The 16,772-nt window shown below is 40.2% G+C and overlaps 1 protein-coding gene across 4 annotated transcripts in view; it reads left to right on the top strand.

Moving 5' to 3' along the window:
- The first annotated feature begins 1,661 nt into the window (after positions 1 to 1,661).
- The window catches only part of SNX13 (sorting nexin 13), a 62,691-nt gene continuing 47,580 nt past the window's right edge, over positions 1,662 to 16,772 (top strand). For all 4 annotated transcript variants that reach the window (XR_009933932.1, XM_062508191.1, XM_062508181.1 and 1 more), the window contains exon 1: positions 1,662 to 1,743. Coding sequence is in view for 3 of the 4 variants with exons in the window: in XM_062508191.1 (XP_062364175.1) it covers positions 1,732 to 1,743 (12 nt within the window). In the remaining variant the exon portion in view is untranslated. The remainder of the gene's footprint in view (positions 1,744 to 16,772) is intronic.

The raw sequence follows: 16,772 nt of genomic DNA, 5'->3' as shown, positions 1-16,772 counted from the left end.
GAAAAATTAGTATTTTTTATTATTTATAAGAGACAAACAATTCTGAGTATCAAGTATCAAATATTGCTCTTTTTGCTTCATGTGACTAACAGCTGGGTCTCTTGACAGGAAAAAACAGTTGTATGAGTAAAGCTGAAACTCCGTAATACCCACAAATAAAATTAAGAAGTGGTCAACCTTGAAATGTAAAGTATTTAAAAATCCCTGGGACAATTACAGAACTTCTACAAAACCCATCAGCCTTAAGAACTGCTTAATGTCCCTCACATTTCTGCAAGAAAACAAATTCTGTTTTCATGGAGGGAGAAAAAGCACTGTAATTGAAGAAAGCTGGTTTTTTTCACATTAAAATAGCAGTGTTATTTTTCCACCATCTTTTCTGTTAACCATTACTATTTCTTTGGTGTGCATATTGTGTTATTGGCAATGCAGGAAAAATTTCCCATCTTTTTCCTACTCTCCTAATGCACCTAAGGTCAACTGTGTAACTTAAAGTCTAGTAAAAAGGCAAGGACACAAACAAAAGCCCACGGAATAGTGATTGAAGGAAGGGCAAGTTTCAGACAGGAATCTTCCCGTGTATTCAAATAGCAAGCTGTGGGGGCACATCACCCCAGGGCTGTCTGAGCTGGTACAAACATGGCTCTGTTTCTGAGGAGATGCGTTTCTGTTCCATACTTTATGCCATTACTTAACAGTGCAGTCGGTGACAGGCTTACAGAAGTTTCTTTCAGAGAATCAATGAATTTGGGAGAGACCTGAGATCATCGAGTCCAGACAACGATCACCACCGCGTCCAGTAGACCATGACATTAGTGGCGCATCCAGTGTCACCTCCAGGGACAGAGACTCCCTGAGCGGCCCACTCCAATGTCTAAACACACTTTCGTGAAGAAATTCTTCCTAATATCCAACCTAAACCACCCCTGGTGACGCTTAAGACTGTGTCCTCCCGTCCTGTCGCTGGTTGCCTGGGAGAAGAGACCGACCCCTGTCTCCAGCCTCCTTCCAGACACTTGTAGAGAGCCATAAGGTCACCCCTGAATCTCCTTTAGTCCAGGCTAAACACAACCAGCTCCCTCAGCCGCTCCTCAAAGGACTTGTGCTCCAGACAGGACATGCGTTCTTCCTTAGCATCTAGAGCAGGGAAAGAGGTGCAGTGCTGCGTACGTCACTGGTGGATGAGAGATGTGCTGCTTGGTCAGAAATTTAACAAAACATTTCGATTAGCGTCCGCAGCGCAGTTGCCTGACAGTGAAGAGCTCAAAGACAGGTCGGCCCCGCAGGTTCGAGCTCTGTGCCTTGCGGTCGGACCCCGCCAAAGGCCGCCAGTGCCGGTGCCGGTGCCGGTGGCGTTGGCTGTGGCGGCGCTGCCGGGGAGGCGGGGGCCGGGCCGGGCCGGGCCGGGCCGGGAGCGGAGCGCCAGCGCCAGCGCCGGCAGGGGCGGCCCCGCTGGGCGGGCCGGGCCGGGCCGGGCCGGGCGGGGCGGGGCGGGGCGGCGACGCACGTAGCCGTCCCAAGATGGCGGCCGCTCCGGACCGGGCTGCGAGGGCGGCAGCGGGGCCGGGGCCGGGGCCGGCGGGCGGGCGCTGACCCGGGCGGCGGCGGGGTCTGGCGGTGCTCGCCTCGCCTCCCCGCGGGGTGCGGGGTAGTTTTCCGCGCGGCCGCCGGACTTCATCATGCTGCGGGGCTAGAGCCGCCGAGGCGCCGCCGCAGCGCAGCGGGGTAATAATGTTAACAGAGGTAAGAGCGCTGCCGGCGAGGCGCGGGGAGCGGAGCGGCGCGCTGTCCGCCCGAGCGGGCAGAGCTCAGTGCCGCGGCTCGGCCCTCCGCCGGGGCCTCCGAGTTGCCTCGGCGCTGGCAGTTTCCCCCTTGGCCGCGGCGGGCAGAGGCGCTGGCCGGCTCGCCCGGGAAAGCGCCGGGCCCCTCTAATCAGCCTCCCTCCTCTCCCGGCAGGGCCGGACGGGAGAGGGGCTCTCCAGCTCCGCGGCAGAGCCCGGTCCGCCGTGGCCTCTCCGTGCGGCAGCTGGGCCCGGTCCCTGCTCCGACGCGGTCCTCAGACGGCCGGGCTGTGCTGCCCGGCGGGGGCCCGTGTCTGGAGCAGCGGAACGCACCTGGCGAGCTGGAGCCCGCCTCGGCCCTGGGCCGCGCCGGGGAGATGGCCCCGCCTGGGCCCCGCACGCCCCCTCCGGCTTCAGCCCCTCTGGCCTCCTTCTCCGCGATGGCTTCGTAGACTCCGTGTTTGTTTTCTTCTTGGAGGGCTTAAGCCGAGCGGTTCGGCCGTGCTTGCAGGAGTTTATGTCAGTAGGTAATCCTTCGAAGTTGGCTGCCCCGGTTCACCTCTGCCTGGTGGAGGGTTTCTGTCCCGAAGCAGCCCGGCAGCTCGGCTGTGAGTCAGGCAGGTATTTGAGGATCAGCGTGGGCTATAAATGTCTGCTGTGTCCAAAGGCATTCTAAAAGGTGGAATCTGGCAGTGCTTTCCAGTTGCTGGAAATTAGACTTTTACCCGGTGTTCTCTTTTGTCTACAAAGAGCAATTGATTTTCTATTTTTAATGTCAGCAAGGTGTCCTGAGCGCAGATACTTCTGCAACACAATGACCCATGTTTTATAATTTGTCATTTTATTCTACAGAGGAGGTTATTCATCTAAAAGTGAGTTGTCTTAAGTCTTGCAGGGTAAAGGCTTGCTTTCCAACACCTGGATGTTTCATCTTTGCTTTCCTGAATGATATTAAACAGTATATTCCACGTTTTAAATTGCATCAGTTAAAAGTTTTAGGACATTAAGAAAGCAGTTCTGTAGATCATGAGCTCTCAGATTTCCCTAGGAGGTTAAAATTTGCAGAATGAGTTAAATATGTAAAAATATATGACCTATTTTTGCATTGAGGTTATTTGGTGGGTGGTCAGGATTAATAAGCTGCATTAAAGAGAGTTGGTGAGTGTGATACATAAGCATTAGCCACAATAATTCAGATTATTTTAAGGGCAGCATAGAATGTTCTGGGTCGGTGCCTCCTGCTGGACTGTTTGTTCCTTCTGATGGTGGCTGTGTGTGCCCATCCAACACACTTTATCTTGGAACTGATTTTTTTGCCTTTATATCTGTGTTGAAATTCTGTATGAGTGTGGATGACAATCCATTGACTGAGGTAAAACTTAGTGATTTCACATATGATGACCAATTATGACACTTATCCTTGGTGTCAGGAGGAGAAGGTTCTGATGTCCCTACTTCTAGTTCCTCTACATAAGCTATTTGTAGACAAGATGCTTCAAGGTAAAGTGTTTCAGCCTTGGTCTCTGCCAAGGAGATGAATTTAGATTTTAAAGGAGTCTAGCAAAATTGCAGGCTTTGCCTGCCTGAGCAGCAGTTGTGGGGAGTTCTTTAGGCAATCAGACAGCCCTAGGCTGTCAGGAGCACCCACCTAAGGTGAACTGGAGGAGTCCTTTCCCAGTGTGCTTTTCTGGGTGTTCCATTGGTGACTTGGTAGCTACCACGGCATGGGGAAACTGCACACAGTTGCACCCATGAACCCTTACCACACTTTGGAGGAATATGCAGATTGTTTCAAGTCTACTGATACATTATTCCTTTATATATGAAAATTGAGATTGTATAGTGAACTGACATTAGAAGTAAAAACTGCATTTGTTTTAGGTGCTGGATATTTGTGGCCTTGTCAAGTTTGCTACTGTCTAGAGTGGCCAAAGTCACTGTAATTTTTTTTTTTTAGCCATTAAAAATTTAGATCCATTTCCCCTACTATAACTGCTAGTTTTTTAACTTAAAAATGTAGGAAATATTTTTTCTTAAGTATATTTAAGAATGAAGAAAAGGCAGATTGGATTTTCCATGTGTTGCCATGCAGTAACATAGTGTTGAGTTTCTCAAGGTCAGTTTCCTACATCCTTTGACTGTATCCATATATGCAGACCCCAGCAGAATTGTTTCAGTTTTGTGCGAATGCAGTTAGGATTAGGACTTTGCAATCAGTAATTTCAGGGGAACATCACACTTCCTGTCAGGAAAAAATACCCTGTATGTTTTGTTTATTTGGCCCTTTCTGCCAATCTTATTTTAGTTGCATTCAAAACCCATACTGTTGGGTGCCAGGTGTGTACATTTATTTACCTATCTGGCAAATGCCATTTCCAAATTTTTCACCATAGAACTTATTTCTGCTGTAATGTTGAATACATTCTGTCGGCATGGTTTAGAGTCCTGCTGTGATGATCATTTCCCTTGTCTGTTGTGGTGGCCATTCTGTGCCTTTTCACTTGTTCCCCTTTTCTTGTTCATCAGATGTCTCCTTTGCTTTCTAGGCCAGTGTGGCCTGTTCCCATGTGACTTTCTGCCTCAGCACTTTCTCATGTGCCGAGGCCATGACAGACACAAGTTGGAATGGTCTTTCATCTTTTTGGACAACTGGCTTCATCATGCTCCGCTCTCATGTGGTGGTGACTGCACTGCACGGACTACAGGGGAGCAGTTGGTGTTTTACAGCTCTGGCTCTTGGTGGTCATTGGTGTTTTAAATTCTGAAGGAGCAAACATTCAATAGGATTTTGATTTAACTTAAAAGAAGTTTTAGGTGTCTTTCAAGTTGATGGCCTGCGCTGTCTGCATTTGCAGCCTGTGTTACCTCTGAAGAAGGCACTTCATCTCAGCTGAGAAATAGGTTCCTTTTTTTTTTTTCTCCCCAGCTACTCATTAAATTGTTTTGAGATGCTTAGGGAGGACTCCAGAGTTTATCAGCAGCTAAATTTTGAACAACTGAATTCTCAGCTTAGCAAGAGTAACTTGTTGCAGTACTAGTGACAGTTGAGAAGATTTTTGAAATTTGACCAAGTACGAAAACTTTTTTTCTTATCCACAACTAAAAATGAGCCATACTAAATGAGCTCTGATATGTTGATATTTCTTGTTATTGCAACTGGTCAAGATAATTCATTAAACTGCAGTTCATCATACATGCAGTACTTCCTTTCCATTAATCTACATTTGTTTGTAAGAGAGGTTTTACAACCTTTTAATTTTTTTTTTCTGTTTTGGTTTTTGTTTTGTTTTTGGTTAAGTTTTGGTAATTACTAGCCATTGAGAACTGTTTCTGAGCAAAACCAAGCAAATTAGCCTGATTTTTAAGAATAAAGGTTGACTCAGCAGCTTAATTTGCTCTAGAATAATAGTGAATTAGCCTTTCTGCAACAGTAGCACATTGTAAAGTATAAGTACAGCTCTGAAAGAAGCAAAACACAGTTAACTGCTTGATGTACTGTAGCATTAACTTTTCCTGTTCCTTGATACGTGTCAGTGGCAGATTGCTCTGTGCATTATATGTCTGAACTATGTTCTGCTGGTAGAGCCATTTTCAAATAGGTAGGCATTTACCAGGGTGCTGAAATAGATAAGTTTCCTGTCCTTTTGTGAAACTTGTGTGCTGTGGCTTTCTTTAGTGCCAGTATTTTTCTAGATGGGATCTAGCTGGAGCACTAGTTGGAAGCCCTTGGGAGGTAAAAAAGCCTCTTTCTCCTTCAGTATTTTCTGTCAATGAGGCTTCCCCTAAGGCTGGTCTGTGTTGTGTCCCTAATTGTTCCCATTACAGCTCTTTTAATAACTATAGTTTATGGCATAGTCAGTTGAAAGTGTGTGAAAATGCTAAAATTAAGAAAACTAACCTTTTGCAAAGAAAAGTTACTGTATATTCTTAAGTACTTGTTTTTACATATTTTACTGGCTACTGGTAAAAGGTAGTGTTTAAACACTCAGGACTGTTCATAGAGTGTACAGTGCTAAACTGCTGAGACTGAACACAGAGTTCAGCTATGACTCTAAAATGTCAGTCTGGACCATTCCCCAAAACAGCATGGAAGAAGGAAAGTATGAAGTTCCTTACTTCGACAAAAATAATAATAGCTTGTCTGGTTAGATAGCTGAAGGAGCTCCAAACGATTTCCTCTGTCTGGGTGCACTCTAGGGAATTATCTCTCTTTTAAATATGTTTGTCGTCTTCTCCCCACCCATAGATGACAAAGCATATTTTCTTTGAGCTAGCACTGGGAGAATTGCTATTATTAGGAAAGAGAAGTAATTGATATTGTATCTAAGTTATTTGCAACAGTGAAAGAATTACTGTTTAGAAGTCTCAGTAGCAATCCCCCATTGCTTGGTTGAGAATACCAAGGCTGGAATGATAGTAAATTCAATTGAAGTTGGCTCTTGCAGTTATGTGAGCGAGAGGCTTTGAGAAGTACAAGGCATGGTAAGCTTGGGCCTGATGCTTGTCCCTACCACATAATGTCTGATTTCTGACATTCTGACAAAACATGGCATTATTTCATGATGTAAACATGTTAACAGGTTTGAACAAGAGTACTCTAACCATGTTTATGTAATTTCTGTGCAATCACACCTCCAAATGATGATGGCATGATGGTGATCATGCAAGTTTGAGGTGAAATGGGTGTTCTGTTTGTACTGTGAGTAAGCTCAGATGATAGGTATGTTCAGCCAGAGGGACTCCTTTTGTAACTGCCATTTGTTTTGGACAAGAGGTCAATTCCTCAACTGTCACAGTTTGGGAGGACCTATTAAACATTATTACTGCTCTGAAGTAGGAGTAGCTGTAAAATCCTGAGAGAGTGGAGATGGATTTCTGAAGAAGTTACAGTGTTGATTGACTTTGTGTTCTGTGTAGAATGTGATGTTGCAGTTAAAATAGTGTGAGCCAGATTTATTGCTGTATTCTAACACTGTCATTTTGCAAACACTTAAAAAGTCCCACAAATTTTAGCTAGTTTTTTTTTTTTTCAAGTGGGAAGCTATGAAAAATCAGGGATTTCCTAGTATGGAATATGGAATTTGACCATAGTGGTTAGTACAGCATGTTTTTTGAAGCTATTTTACCAGCAACACTGAAATGTTTTCAGTCCTGCTGTTTTGCCTATTTTCTCAGACAGTGAGCACAATACTAATTTGATTTGAACCTCACCAGTTTGTCAGTCCACTAGTTGCCAGCAGGAGATGGAGATAAAATATTCTCTGCTGGCTTGAATCTTATTAAACCCCTTCATGCATCACATGGCTTGTATGATGTCCTTTCTTCACCTTCACTTGGAAGGATTTTTTGATAATCAGAAATACTAAATTTCAAGAACTTTTTCTTTATTTCACAGGTGGTAGTAGCACTGTGTTTGTTCATGTGGGGACTCATATGGCCTAATTAAAACTTCACAGGTACCATTGATTCAGTGGTCTGAAACGCTTAATTCAGTATCCCATTGTGGTTGGAGTTCTGAGTAGGAGGATGAGCTTTGCACGCATTTTCTTTCCAAGAAGCTTCATAAATTTGGGAACATTCTTTAAAGAGTATTAACTGCTTGAATAAGGTTGACCTTTTGTTACAATGTTATTTTTTTATCTTTTATATCCCTTCTGTCTTCTTCCCTTAATCTCGTGTTTCTTGGAGGAAGGGGGTGATCCTGGTTCTATTTTAATCAAATCTGTTTCTGTCAGAATGTTTTGATTTCAGAAATGTCACTATTGTAAGATCATGTATTCTTGTTTATCAGTATATTTTTGGAGTTTTAGGGAATGACTACTCAGCACTTCTGCTGGTGCCTTTAAGGTAGTGCAGGTTAGGCTATCTCTTGTGATGTAAGGGAATGAACTTGAACAGGAAGCTTGAATTGCTACATATCCTGTAGGGCACCCTGCATTTCCACTCTTCCAGTCAGCACTATTATACAAGGCCAAGCAGAAGATTAATCTAGAATAGCAGAATTTTTGCAGTAGTTGTCCGGCTGATTATGAAACAATGCCTCAGATGTGGGATGGTTTCTCACATACCTCTTAAGTGATACTAAAAACAATGGGGAACAAATGTGCATGGTATTTCCAGTCACCCCTTACTCAGGATTTGGCATTTCAGACTGCACAGATGAGTTGAAAATCTGGTGGTGTACATGCCCTGGGAAACAAGTGTCCAACCTGTGTTACTGTAGAAAGAGTGATTGCTTTGAAGTCTTGCTGATTGTCAGAATGGAACTGTCTGACTTGGAGAAATGAGGGAACCTTGCTTGTTGCCCTGATGCTATTCTAGCAACAGCTGATGCAGGCTGAGATATCTCTGAGTCTTGAATCTTTTCTCCTGCTTGAGGCCCACTTAGAACTTTACATTCCACGTCTATTATAATAAATCAAAACTTTGTTTAGGTTGGGTTTCCCCAAAGGTTGTGGTGTTTCATACTGTTGTATCGGCTTACTTTTCTGAAGCCTATGTAATGTTTTTTTGTGATACCTTGAAAATAATGGGATCTGTAAAAGTGATATATATTCCTTATTCGCTGAAGGAACTCTCTGTGCTTGAAATCACATCTGTATTTGTGTGATTTTTATTTTTTCTAAAAATCTATGCAAGCAGTTGTGGTTCCTTTTCCCCCTCTCCCGGTATATCTTGGTGTATTTGTTAGTGATAAATATTTTAATTTTTAATGAAACCTATTGGGGATTGAGGTATCCAACCTCTTTTAACATACTTAAAAGGAAAATACTTTATTTTATAGTTTATATACTCAAATTACTATTTTTGATCACAGTGCTAACAAATGGAAATTTAATTAACTTTGTAAAGTAAAATCATATGCTATGGAAGTCTTAAATCTTGTGATTTAATGCCTGAATTACAAATCTAATTTGATGGTACATATAATGAAATGGAAATTACTTTTTATGCTTGTTTATTTCTTCTATAATTTTTTTTTGTGCAGAACAAATTGGTTTATGTGAATACAATTTTTATTGTTTTGATAAGAAGTTATTTATTTACAACATTATGCTAGAAGAATAAGGTTTTATTTTAAATTTTCCTTTCTTTTCACAGTTAGCATTTTTTCTAAATTGAATAGTGTGCAGTAGGTGTGCTAAAAATAATTTGTCCTTGGTATATACGAGCACTGGTACCTTGCTTTATGTTCTTACAACTGTGTACTTAATTTCTTCTTTAGTACTACATGCTTGACTGTCATGTGTGCTTAAAACTTTGAAATAAATTTTATGTTTATTTCTTTGTTGTTTTTAAGCTCTGTACTTTAAATGGTACTTGGTCTTCAGTCTTTCAGTTGGCAGTTGCCCTACTGCAGTTTCTTAAAATTTCTTATAAAGATTTAAAATTAGCAATAGAGATACCAACAGCAAACAATATGTCTATGAATGTTTCTAAGCTCTTCCATTTCTTAATTGGATATTTTCCTTTATTGAATTCTCCAGTGATGATGGTTGACTGTTGCCAATCACTGTTTCTTTTAGTTGTGCTTTATTGTGCTGGCATCTGTTTTGTTTGAAATACTTTTTTCTATTTTAACAATCTCAATATAACATGATGCTTGCAGTCTTCTTATTTTTTCTCTCTAGATTTCTAGGGAATTGCCCATAACTCTTATTTCCCTTATTCTCTATTTTTTTTGATGCATTATGCCAAATGTTTTTTTGTTTGTTTTCCAGTGATAAAAGTAGCTGCATTGTTTCTGTGTGGAGTTGTGTACCTGGGTTGGTCTGTGAATGCTTCCATCTTGCTGTCTGTGTGGTTCTTCTTCTGCTCGTTCTTTGTTTCTCTCGTGTATTGCCCTCTTCTTTATTATTTTCTTTATATATTTTTGTTTGCCTGTTGCTGTCACTGGGATGGCCATATATTTTTCTTTAGCTGTCGTCCATGCATAAAGGCATTTAAGATACTAGGAGTGCCATTTTGTGTTTGCCTTCACTGGATCTAGTCTGTCTGCTACTAAAGTGGTTTTCTCCCCTCCACCAGACACAAGCTTGTCTGACAACTTCTTGTTTCAGGTCTAGCAGCTAAGTAGCAACTACATGAAGAATTCTTTTGCCTTGGTGAACCAGTCTTGTGGAGGGATAAGAGGGTGGGAACACAGGATAAGTTGCCAAATCAACAGCTGCGTGGTTTGGTGCTAGGGAAGTGCGTAGTGTTAGTGTGCACTTCCTTCTGTGTAGATCTAAAATGAGTCAATATCCAAAATAATTCCTGTACTTTTGAAAACAGGGAATGTCACTATTTTACTTCTGTGACTTCTGAATGCATCTCTGCCTCCAGAAAAAAAAAGGATGAATATAGGTTTGGTAGTTCCAGTTAGGTTTCTTTTTTGTTCTTGGCCATGTGGCAATGATTGAAGTTTTTAGGTATCTTTGCTAAACTTGCCTTAGGAGCTGGATATTCAAATTACTCAATTAGTTTCAGTCTATAATTTTGAAGTGGCAAGAGCTGATGCACCATTTCTGTGGTTTCCATTCTCTCAGAATTCATTGAAATTTGTTGGAAAGATTCCATGCCCTTATGTATGAGAATGAAATATTCCAGGAAGTTCAAAGAACTGTTCATTTATGTAAATGTTATTTGTAGGTATTCACACTTGTTTTCCCTCCTCTGTGTCTTCGTGGGAGAGGCAGTATATGAACCTGGGAGATATCCAGGAAATAGTTGACATGCTGATTTTGGGCCCAGATTTTGTACAAGGAAGAAGATGACTACTTGAGGCTGAAAGATTAATCTAGGATACTCAACAGGCTCTTTGCTTCCATAGAGAGGCCAGATGGACAGAAGTCATGGAGCAGAGTCTTGGAAGAAGTTGTAGGAGGCTCCATTCTACTTGCACTTACCTGCAGTGCTGTCAGCAGTGTTCTGTAGCAAACCACTCAGTAAAACTTAGTGGTTTGTGCAGGGTTGTGCAGGCAGCAGTTCTCTCAGTAATGGTGTTAAGGCAGAAGCGCAAGGAGGGCTATGAAAGACAGACATGGAGCAAGCAAGCCTCCCCAAAAGGGTTGGGAAGCCAAACATCTCTGGAAAGCAAGCAGGTAGAGCACACAAGCAATAAGGACTGTAGGAGGTATTGGAAAAGGGCGGTATTAAATATATGAAGGGGTTAGATTTTGTTTCTGTTACATTCCCATTACATTTGTCCCATTGGAAAAAGACAATATTTAAACAATTTCTTCCTCTCTTAAGTAAGGGCTTTTTTTTGCTGATTCAAAGCAAAATGAGAGTGCTGATTTTCTGTGTTGGCACTCTCCATTCTGTGAAGAGTTAGGCATCAACTGCCTGTTAAAAAGGTTGCAGATTTTTTGTATATTGTGGACTATTGGAAAACTTGCTGACACTGAACTTCTCTTGGTTTACTTTGTGCAACTGGGTGATATTCTGTCCAGAAAAGCAGTTGAGAGGAACAGGAAGTTTTTAGGCTTACCCTGGCTTTGTAAAGGTTTGTGTCACTTTGTATAACAGCTGTTTCCATGGTTATTTTGTCTTCATCCAGTAAGCATGCTTCATAAAAAATTTGGCCTTGTAGGAGTTCAGATGCACTCAGAGACCACTGGGAATTTGTAGTGAAATAGTGGTTGTATCAGAGTTCTGTATTTTGTAATGAGAAAACCTGTGCCACTCAGAGAACTGCATAAAATTTAAACTTTTGAAGAAAACAATGGAGTAATATCATGATCTTCAGAGGAAGGTGGTAGTGTTCTGTTAGTGGTTTTAAATTTCTTAAAAATGGACTATATTTGCAGCTTGGGATCCTACTTGTTATTTGTGTACTGACAACAAATTCTTTTGGAGCATACTCTGATATTTGAATTTATATTTTTAATATCCATTTCATTTCCAGTTTGTAAATTATGATGCTGATTAAAAAGCACTACATAGTTCCACATAGTTCTTAAAACTATCAGTAGATTTTTGACAAGAAATCAGATTTAATGAAAGGGTGATCATTGCAAGCAGGAGTCCAAACTGAAACTAGTTCATGATGCTGGCACTGATTGAGGTCTTGGAATTAAAAGATCAAAACAAATCTGCCAAAATAGTAAAATCAGCGAATACAATGTTGGTAGCTGTTACTTGAGAATCCAGTGTTTAGGCAGTAGATGCCCTTTATTACTTTGGTGGTAAGAGTGCAGAGACTGCTACCATTGTTTAGTTTTGAAGACAAAGGTGACCCCCAGGGAGAGGAGGAAGGGAGTAATGCTTTAAAAATTGTGTTACTTCTCAGTCACATAAAAAGGGGTCAGAATGTTAATTGGGAGCACCAACAAGCTTTCTAAATCTACCCTTTTCTTGGTGGCAAGTGTAGCCAGTGTGTGGCTTCATAACACGGATGTATTTTGTTTTAGCGCAAAATCTTTTGTGGTGGAATTGGATATTTTGGTTGACATGGTTTCCATATGGATTTGTATTGTAACAGGAAGACCAGAACTGGGCATGGGAATCCAGGGATGTCCAAACGGAGAGGAAGGTTCACTTTGCTGTCTCTGCTGGTGACACTTCTGCTGATAGAGGGTAGAATACTGTTGGCCACCTTTGCTACAACAGCATGCTGCTGACTTGCATTCACCTTACAGCTGACCTTGGGGTCTCTTTCTGCAGAGCTGCTTTGCAGAGTGGGTGGCCCAGGGTTAGTCTACCCCAGATGCAAACCTGTGCTCATTTTTGTTAACTTGATGAGGTTCCTGTCAGCTCCTTTCTCCAGCCTGTTGACACACATCAGAACTCTCCAGTATAATGAGCACTTACCCCACTTTAAGATTCTGTGCACCCTTTTGCTGAGAGCTCACTGTGTCACACCACCCACGTTGCTCAGGCATCATCAGTCCCGTACTGATCCGTGAAGGTTCCCACCTAGTCACTGGCTGCACACTGAACTCTGTACCACTGATCATATCTTTGCATCTAGCATTTTTTATTTACCATTTAATCCACTCATCCAGCCTGTACCTCACCAATTTAGTGATAAGGAAGCTGTGGGATATTGTACTAAGGCAAAGTGCACGTCATCTAAGGCCCCACCCTTGTTCCTCAGTGTCACTCACCTGATCATAGAAAGCGACTGGGTTGCTCAGACTTGATTTGCACTTGGTAAATCTCTCTTGGCTGCTCACAACCTTCTTAGGGACTGAGGTGATGCTGACTGGTGTATATTTTTCCTTTTTCCCTGGCCTGGACCTTCTTCCTTGTTGATGGCCTTCTGCTGCCAATACAGTCTGAGAAATCATTTATGGTGGCTTTCTGTTAAGGTTTGTTTTTTTGGATTCTGTGATAATAATTACAGTACTGTTTTTAGTCAAGGTGACATTTTACATTACAGGTGAGAAACTAAGGATGTTTTTCCTTTATGAACACTACATGATTGCTTACAGCTTTTGTCCTCCTTTTTACTAAGTAAAAAAAAAAAAAAACCCGTAAAACAAAAAACATTTTTAGGGGTAGTAAAAAGGATAGGGATGTTTGAACCACACTATTTCATTTGCCAAAAAAAGTTCTACAAGGATAGGTGGCATGACTGACTGTATTTAGAGACAATAGCCTTTCTCACTAGAGACAATGTGGAAATCAATTTTTAGTCTTGTTGATTATATCTGTTACTGGGAGACTTCTGGTAGTTATGGTAAATAATGTGAATTGGCTTCTTCCACTTGTATTTTTATATTTGTAACATGACCTAATAAGGCAAGTAGAGTCAATTTTTATATTTAGTACAGTCCTTGATAAAAATATTCTGAAGTTTTTAGCTTAGTATTTTTAAAGTAACTTTTTTAGTCTAGATGAGGAATGTTGCTTATTTGGGATATATTAGATTGTGATATGTACAATTCGTAGAATACTGCATCCAAAGCAGTTACATCCTAACTTTAGTGGAATAATGCTGAAAATTTTGCTGCAAGTAGCAAATAGCAACATAATATTACCAGTGGATTAAAGAACTAAACAAAACTCTTAGATGACTAGTTTTATACGGGAAGCCAGAGTACTAAAAGGTTGATCAGAAGTTAATGACTAAATCTCACTGCAGTAAACTTAAGTTCTGGATTTTGTGTGTGTATGTATAATATTTATGTATTAGTGAAATAGGTATAAACACATGTAATATGTTTACATCTCAGTAAAAAAAAAAACCAAACCACATTTCCTGCAGATATATGTTGAAATGTATAGTTTATCAGTCTGTTTAGAAGAAACTATTGATTTTAAGGAATTTGCTTGAAAGTAATTATTTGCTTATTGGTGCTTTCAAACAAATCATCAAGTGATAGAAACAAAAATCTTAGTGTTTTTGTCAGTATAAAATTTGAAGGTGTTGTCTGCTGTTTAAATGTGATGAGTGGTTTAGAAAAAAGTGAAGCAATAAAGCTCAATGACTGCTGCTGCAGTGCGCGGTCCCAAAATGTTCCAAATTTTATATAATTTGTCTTATTTTATACCTTAATATCTTTTACATATCTGTATTTGCAAAAACTGTGCGCCTTCACTTAATTTCACTTTTTGTTGTGTGGGGTTGTTGTTTGAAAGTAGCAAGATTTTCCAAAGCAGATAGTGTATCATTGTGCATCTTTTCTTGTATTTATTCTTTTTTAAAGCTGATTCTGTCAATTCAAGATTGCACAAACTGTTTTGCACACAGCCACTGCTATGAAATTGTGTGGTATCTCCACAGAAAAAAAGAATGGATTTATTTTAAGAAAAGTAATCATTGTTCATCAGACCTCTTATAACCCATCTTTTTCCACTTTTTCCTCCGTGTAAAGATCATAGACAATAATACATTGCCTTTGAACACAAGTATGAAATAGTGATTATATAAATAATCTTTATGTAAATTTTTTTAGTAATTGTGTAAGTTGGGAAAATGTAATGGAGATGTAAGTTCCAGGAGTAGGCAGATGTCTCTTACTTGGCAGAAGGGATGCCGAGTTGAAATTACCACTACCATGGGAGAACATCTCAGAACTAAAGAGATTTCTTCTCTGCCTTCTAAAAGCATAGCTCTTAAGGGATGAAGAAGTCTTTTTAAAAATGTGTCCCATGCAACAGTTCCTGTAGTATCCATGAGCTCTGCCTTCATGTTTTTATTAGAAACATAAAGAGATGACCGCTAGATCTGCTTCTTGTGGTGAGAGACTCATTCAGTGCATACAGATAAATTTCCATACAGATAAATATTAGGAGCTGGAGTGGTAGAAATTGTTCTCAAAGCAAAGCTTATGATTCTTGAAGTTCATTCATTGGAAACAGGTTTCTTTAGCAATGAAAAAAGAAAAAATGGTGGAAAGAACTTTTAGGTAACCCCTTCCTGCTGGAAAGTAAAAATCTTAAGATGCTGCTTGAGCACTAGTAATGAATGGAATACACAATAGCAGTTTATTGACTTAGCACATGTGAACTCATTATTTGGAGCCATATAAGAGAATAGACTTTTTTTTTTTTTTCACCTGCTAAAGATTCTGGATGATTCCCCCTCTCTCCCCTTTGCCACTATTTTGCACCAGAAAAACTTGAAATAGATGTAATCTGTTTATCTGGAGGCTGAATGTAGAACAGTCTAGATTATCTCATTGGCTTGAATTCAAGACAGAGTTAGAGGGGTTGCTTTATTCTCTTACTTTAGATCACCTTAGGCAATCCTGTCAAGCCTGGTCTTGTTTCAATCACCTAAGGTGATCCAAAATGCTTTTATCTTTTGTCTTGGTTTCTGTCCAAATAAATATATTAGCTTGGATACAAGTCAATATGGATTGTTACAAAGGAAAAGGATCACTTCATTGGAATTTGTATTAAAGATGAGTTTGAGTATTTTGCTTTTATATTTAAGAAAGTAGCAGAAAGTGAGGCTTACATCTCTTATTTCTCATTGCTATCCAAGATGCTCAAGTACTTCTTTTAAATTTGACCAAAATTCCATATCTTTTAACTAGAACATGATTCAGAGTGGATTTTAATGCAAACATGTTATTAGAAGGTGTGCATCTGTGAAGGCTGCCTCTTTGTTTTTCGCAGCAAGTTAACTTTACTTGAGTGGCCCAAGTACTTTACATGGAATGAAACTTTTCTGGCCCTTGCTGATTCTTCTGCTATATAATAAAGTAGCTGTAAACACTGGAAATAAAAGTTAGTAAAATGAAGATCAGTTTAAAATTAAACATTTTGTTTCCTAATTTCATGTAATGATCAGCAGTGGTGGCAAAGCCAAATGTGAGAGAGGAAGAAAAAATACTCTTGACTCATGACTCTTCACTTGAGAAGAACGTTTGATGCTGAAAATATTTGTCATTTCCTGTAGAACTGTAAGTGTTAATCAGAAAATTGGTTTTTTTCTTGCAAAAAGAAAAATAGTTGTGTCAAAATGTGGAACATAGCATTTTCATTTTTAATTATATTGCAAGTTTGGTGATTATTGCAAACAGTTTTAGTATGGGAACTTGTTGTTCTCTGGATAAATGCTAAAATCAAAGTAATGTGCACAGTAGCTTTTAATCATTCTAGTTACACACTATAATGTTGCATATTTTAAGAAAATGTTAGCATGTATTTTCATTTAAACGTTTGCACTTATTAAAATGAGTTTCAGGAATAGTCAAAACCACAGCAGTAGTGAATACCAATGAAAAATTGTCACCTACCCATTAGAGCCTAGTGCGTTAGACTGTCTTGTATAGCTGTAGGGGAAAATGATCCTAAAAGCTTTGCTGCTTCATGCAGTGTGAGGAACAGCAGGAAAACCCAAACTCAGAACAGTTAGACATGATTATGTTTGAATTAATGCAACTGTTAAGTAATTAAGCCATTTGACATGCAAAGTGCATTAGCGGAAGAGGAGGTGAGGTGCAGAGGAGACAGATGGACTCCTGCTTGCAACAGTTTCCAGCCTCTGTACCCAGGAGGGATCAGCGGGAGTCCTACACTTACCTAGACGAAAATTCTTTGTCAAACTTCTTA

Source organism: Cinclus cinclus, chromosome 1, assembly GCF_963662255.1.
Source record: "Cinclus cinclus chromosome 1, bCinCin1.1, whole genome shotgun sequence".
Lineage (NCBI taxonomy): Eukaryota > Metazoa > Chordata > Aves > Passeriformes > Cinclidae > Cinclus > Cinclus cinclus.
Note: the sequence above shows the minus strand (reverse complement) of the source record. Positions and strands in the feature narration are given on the sequence as shown.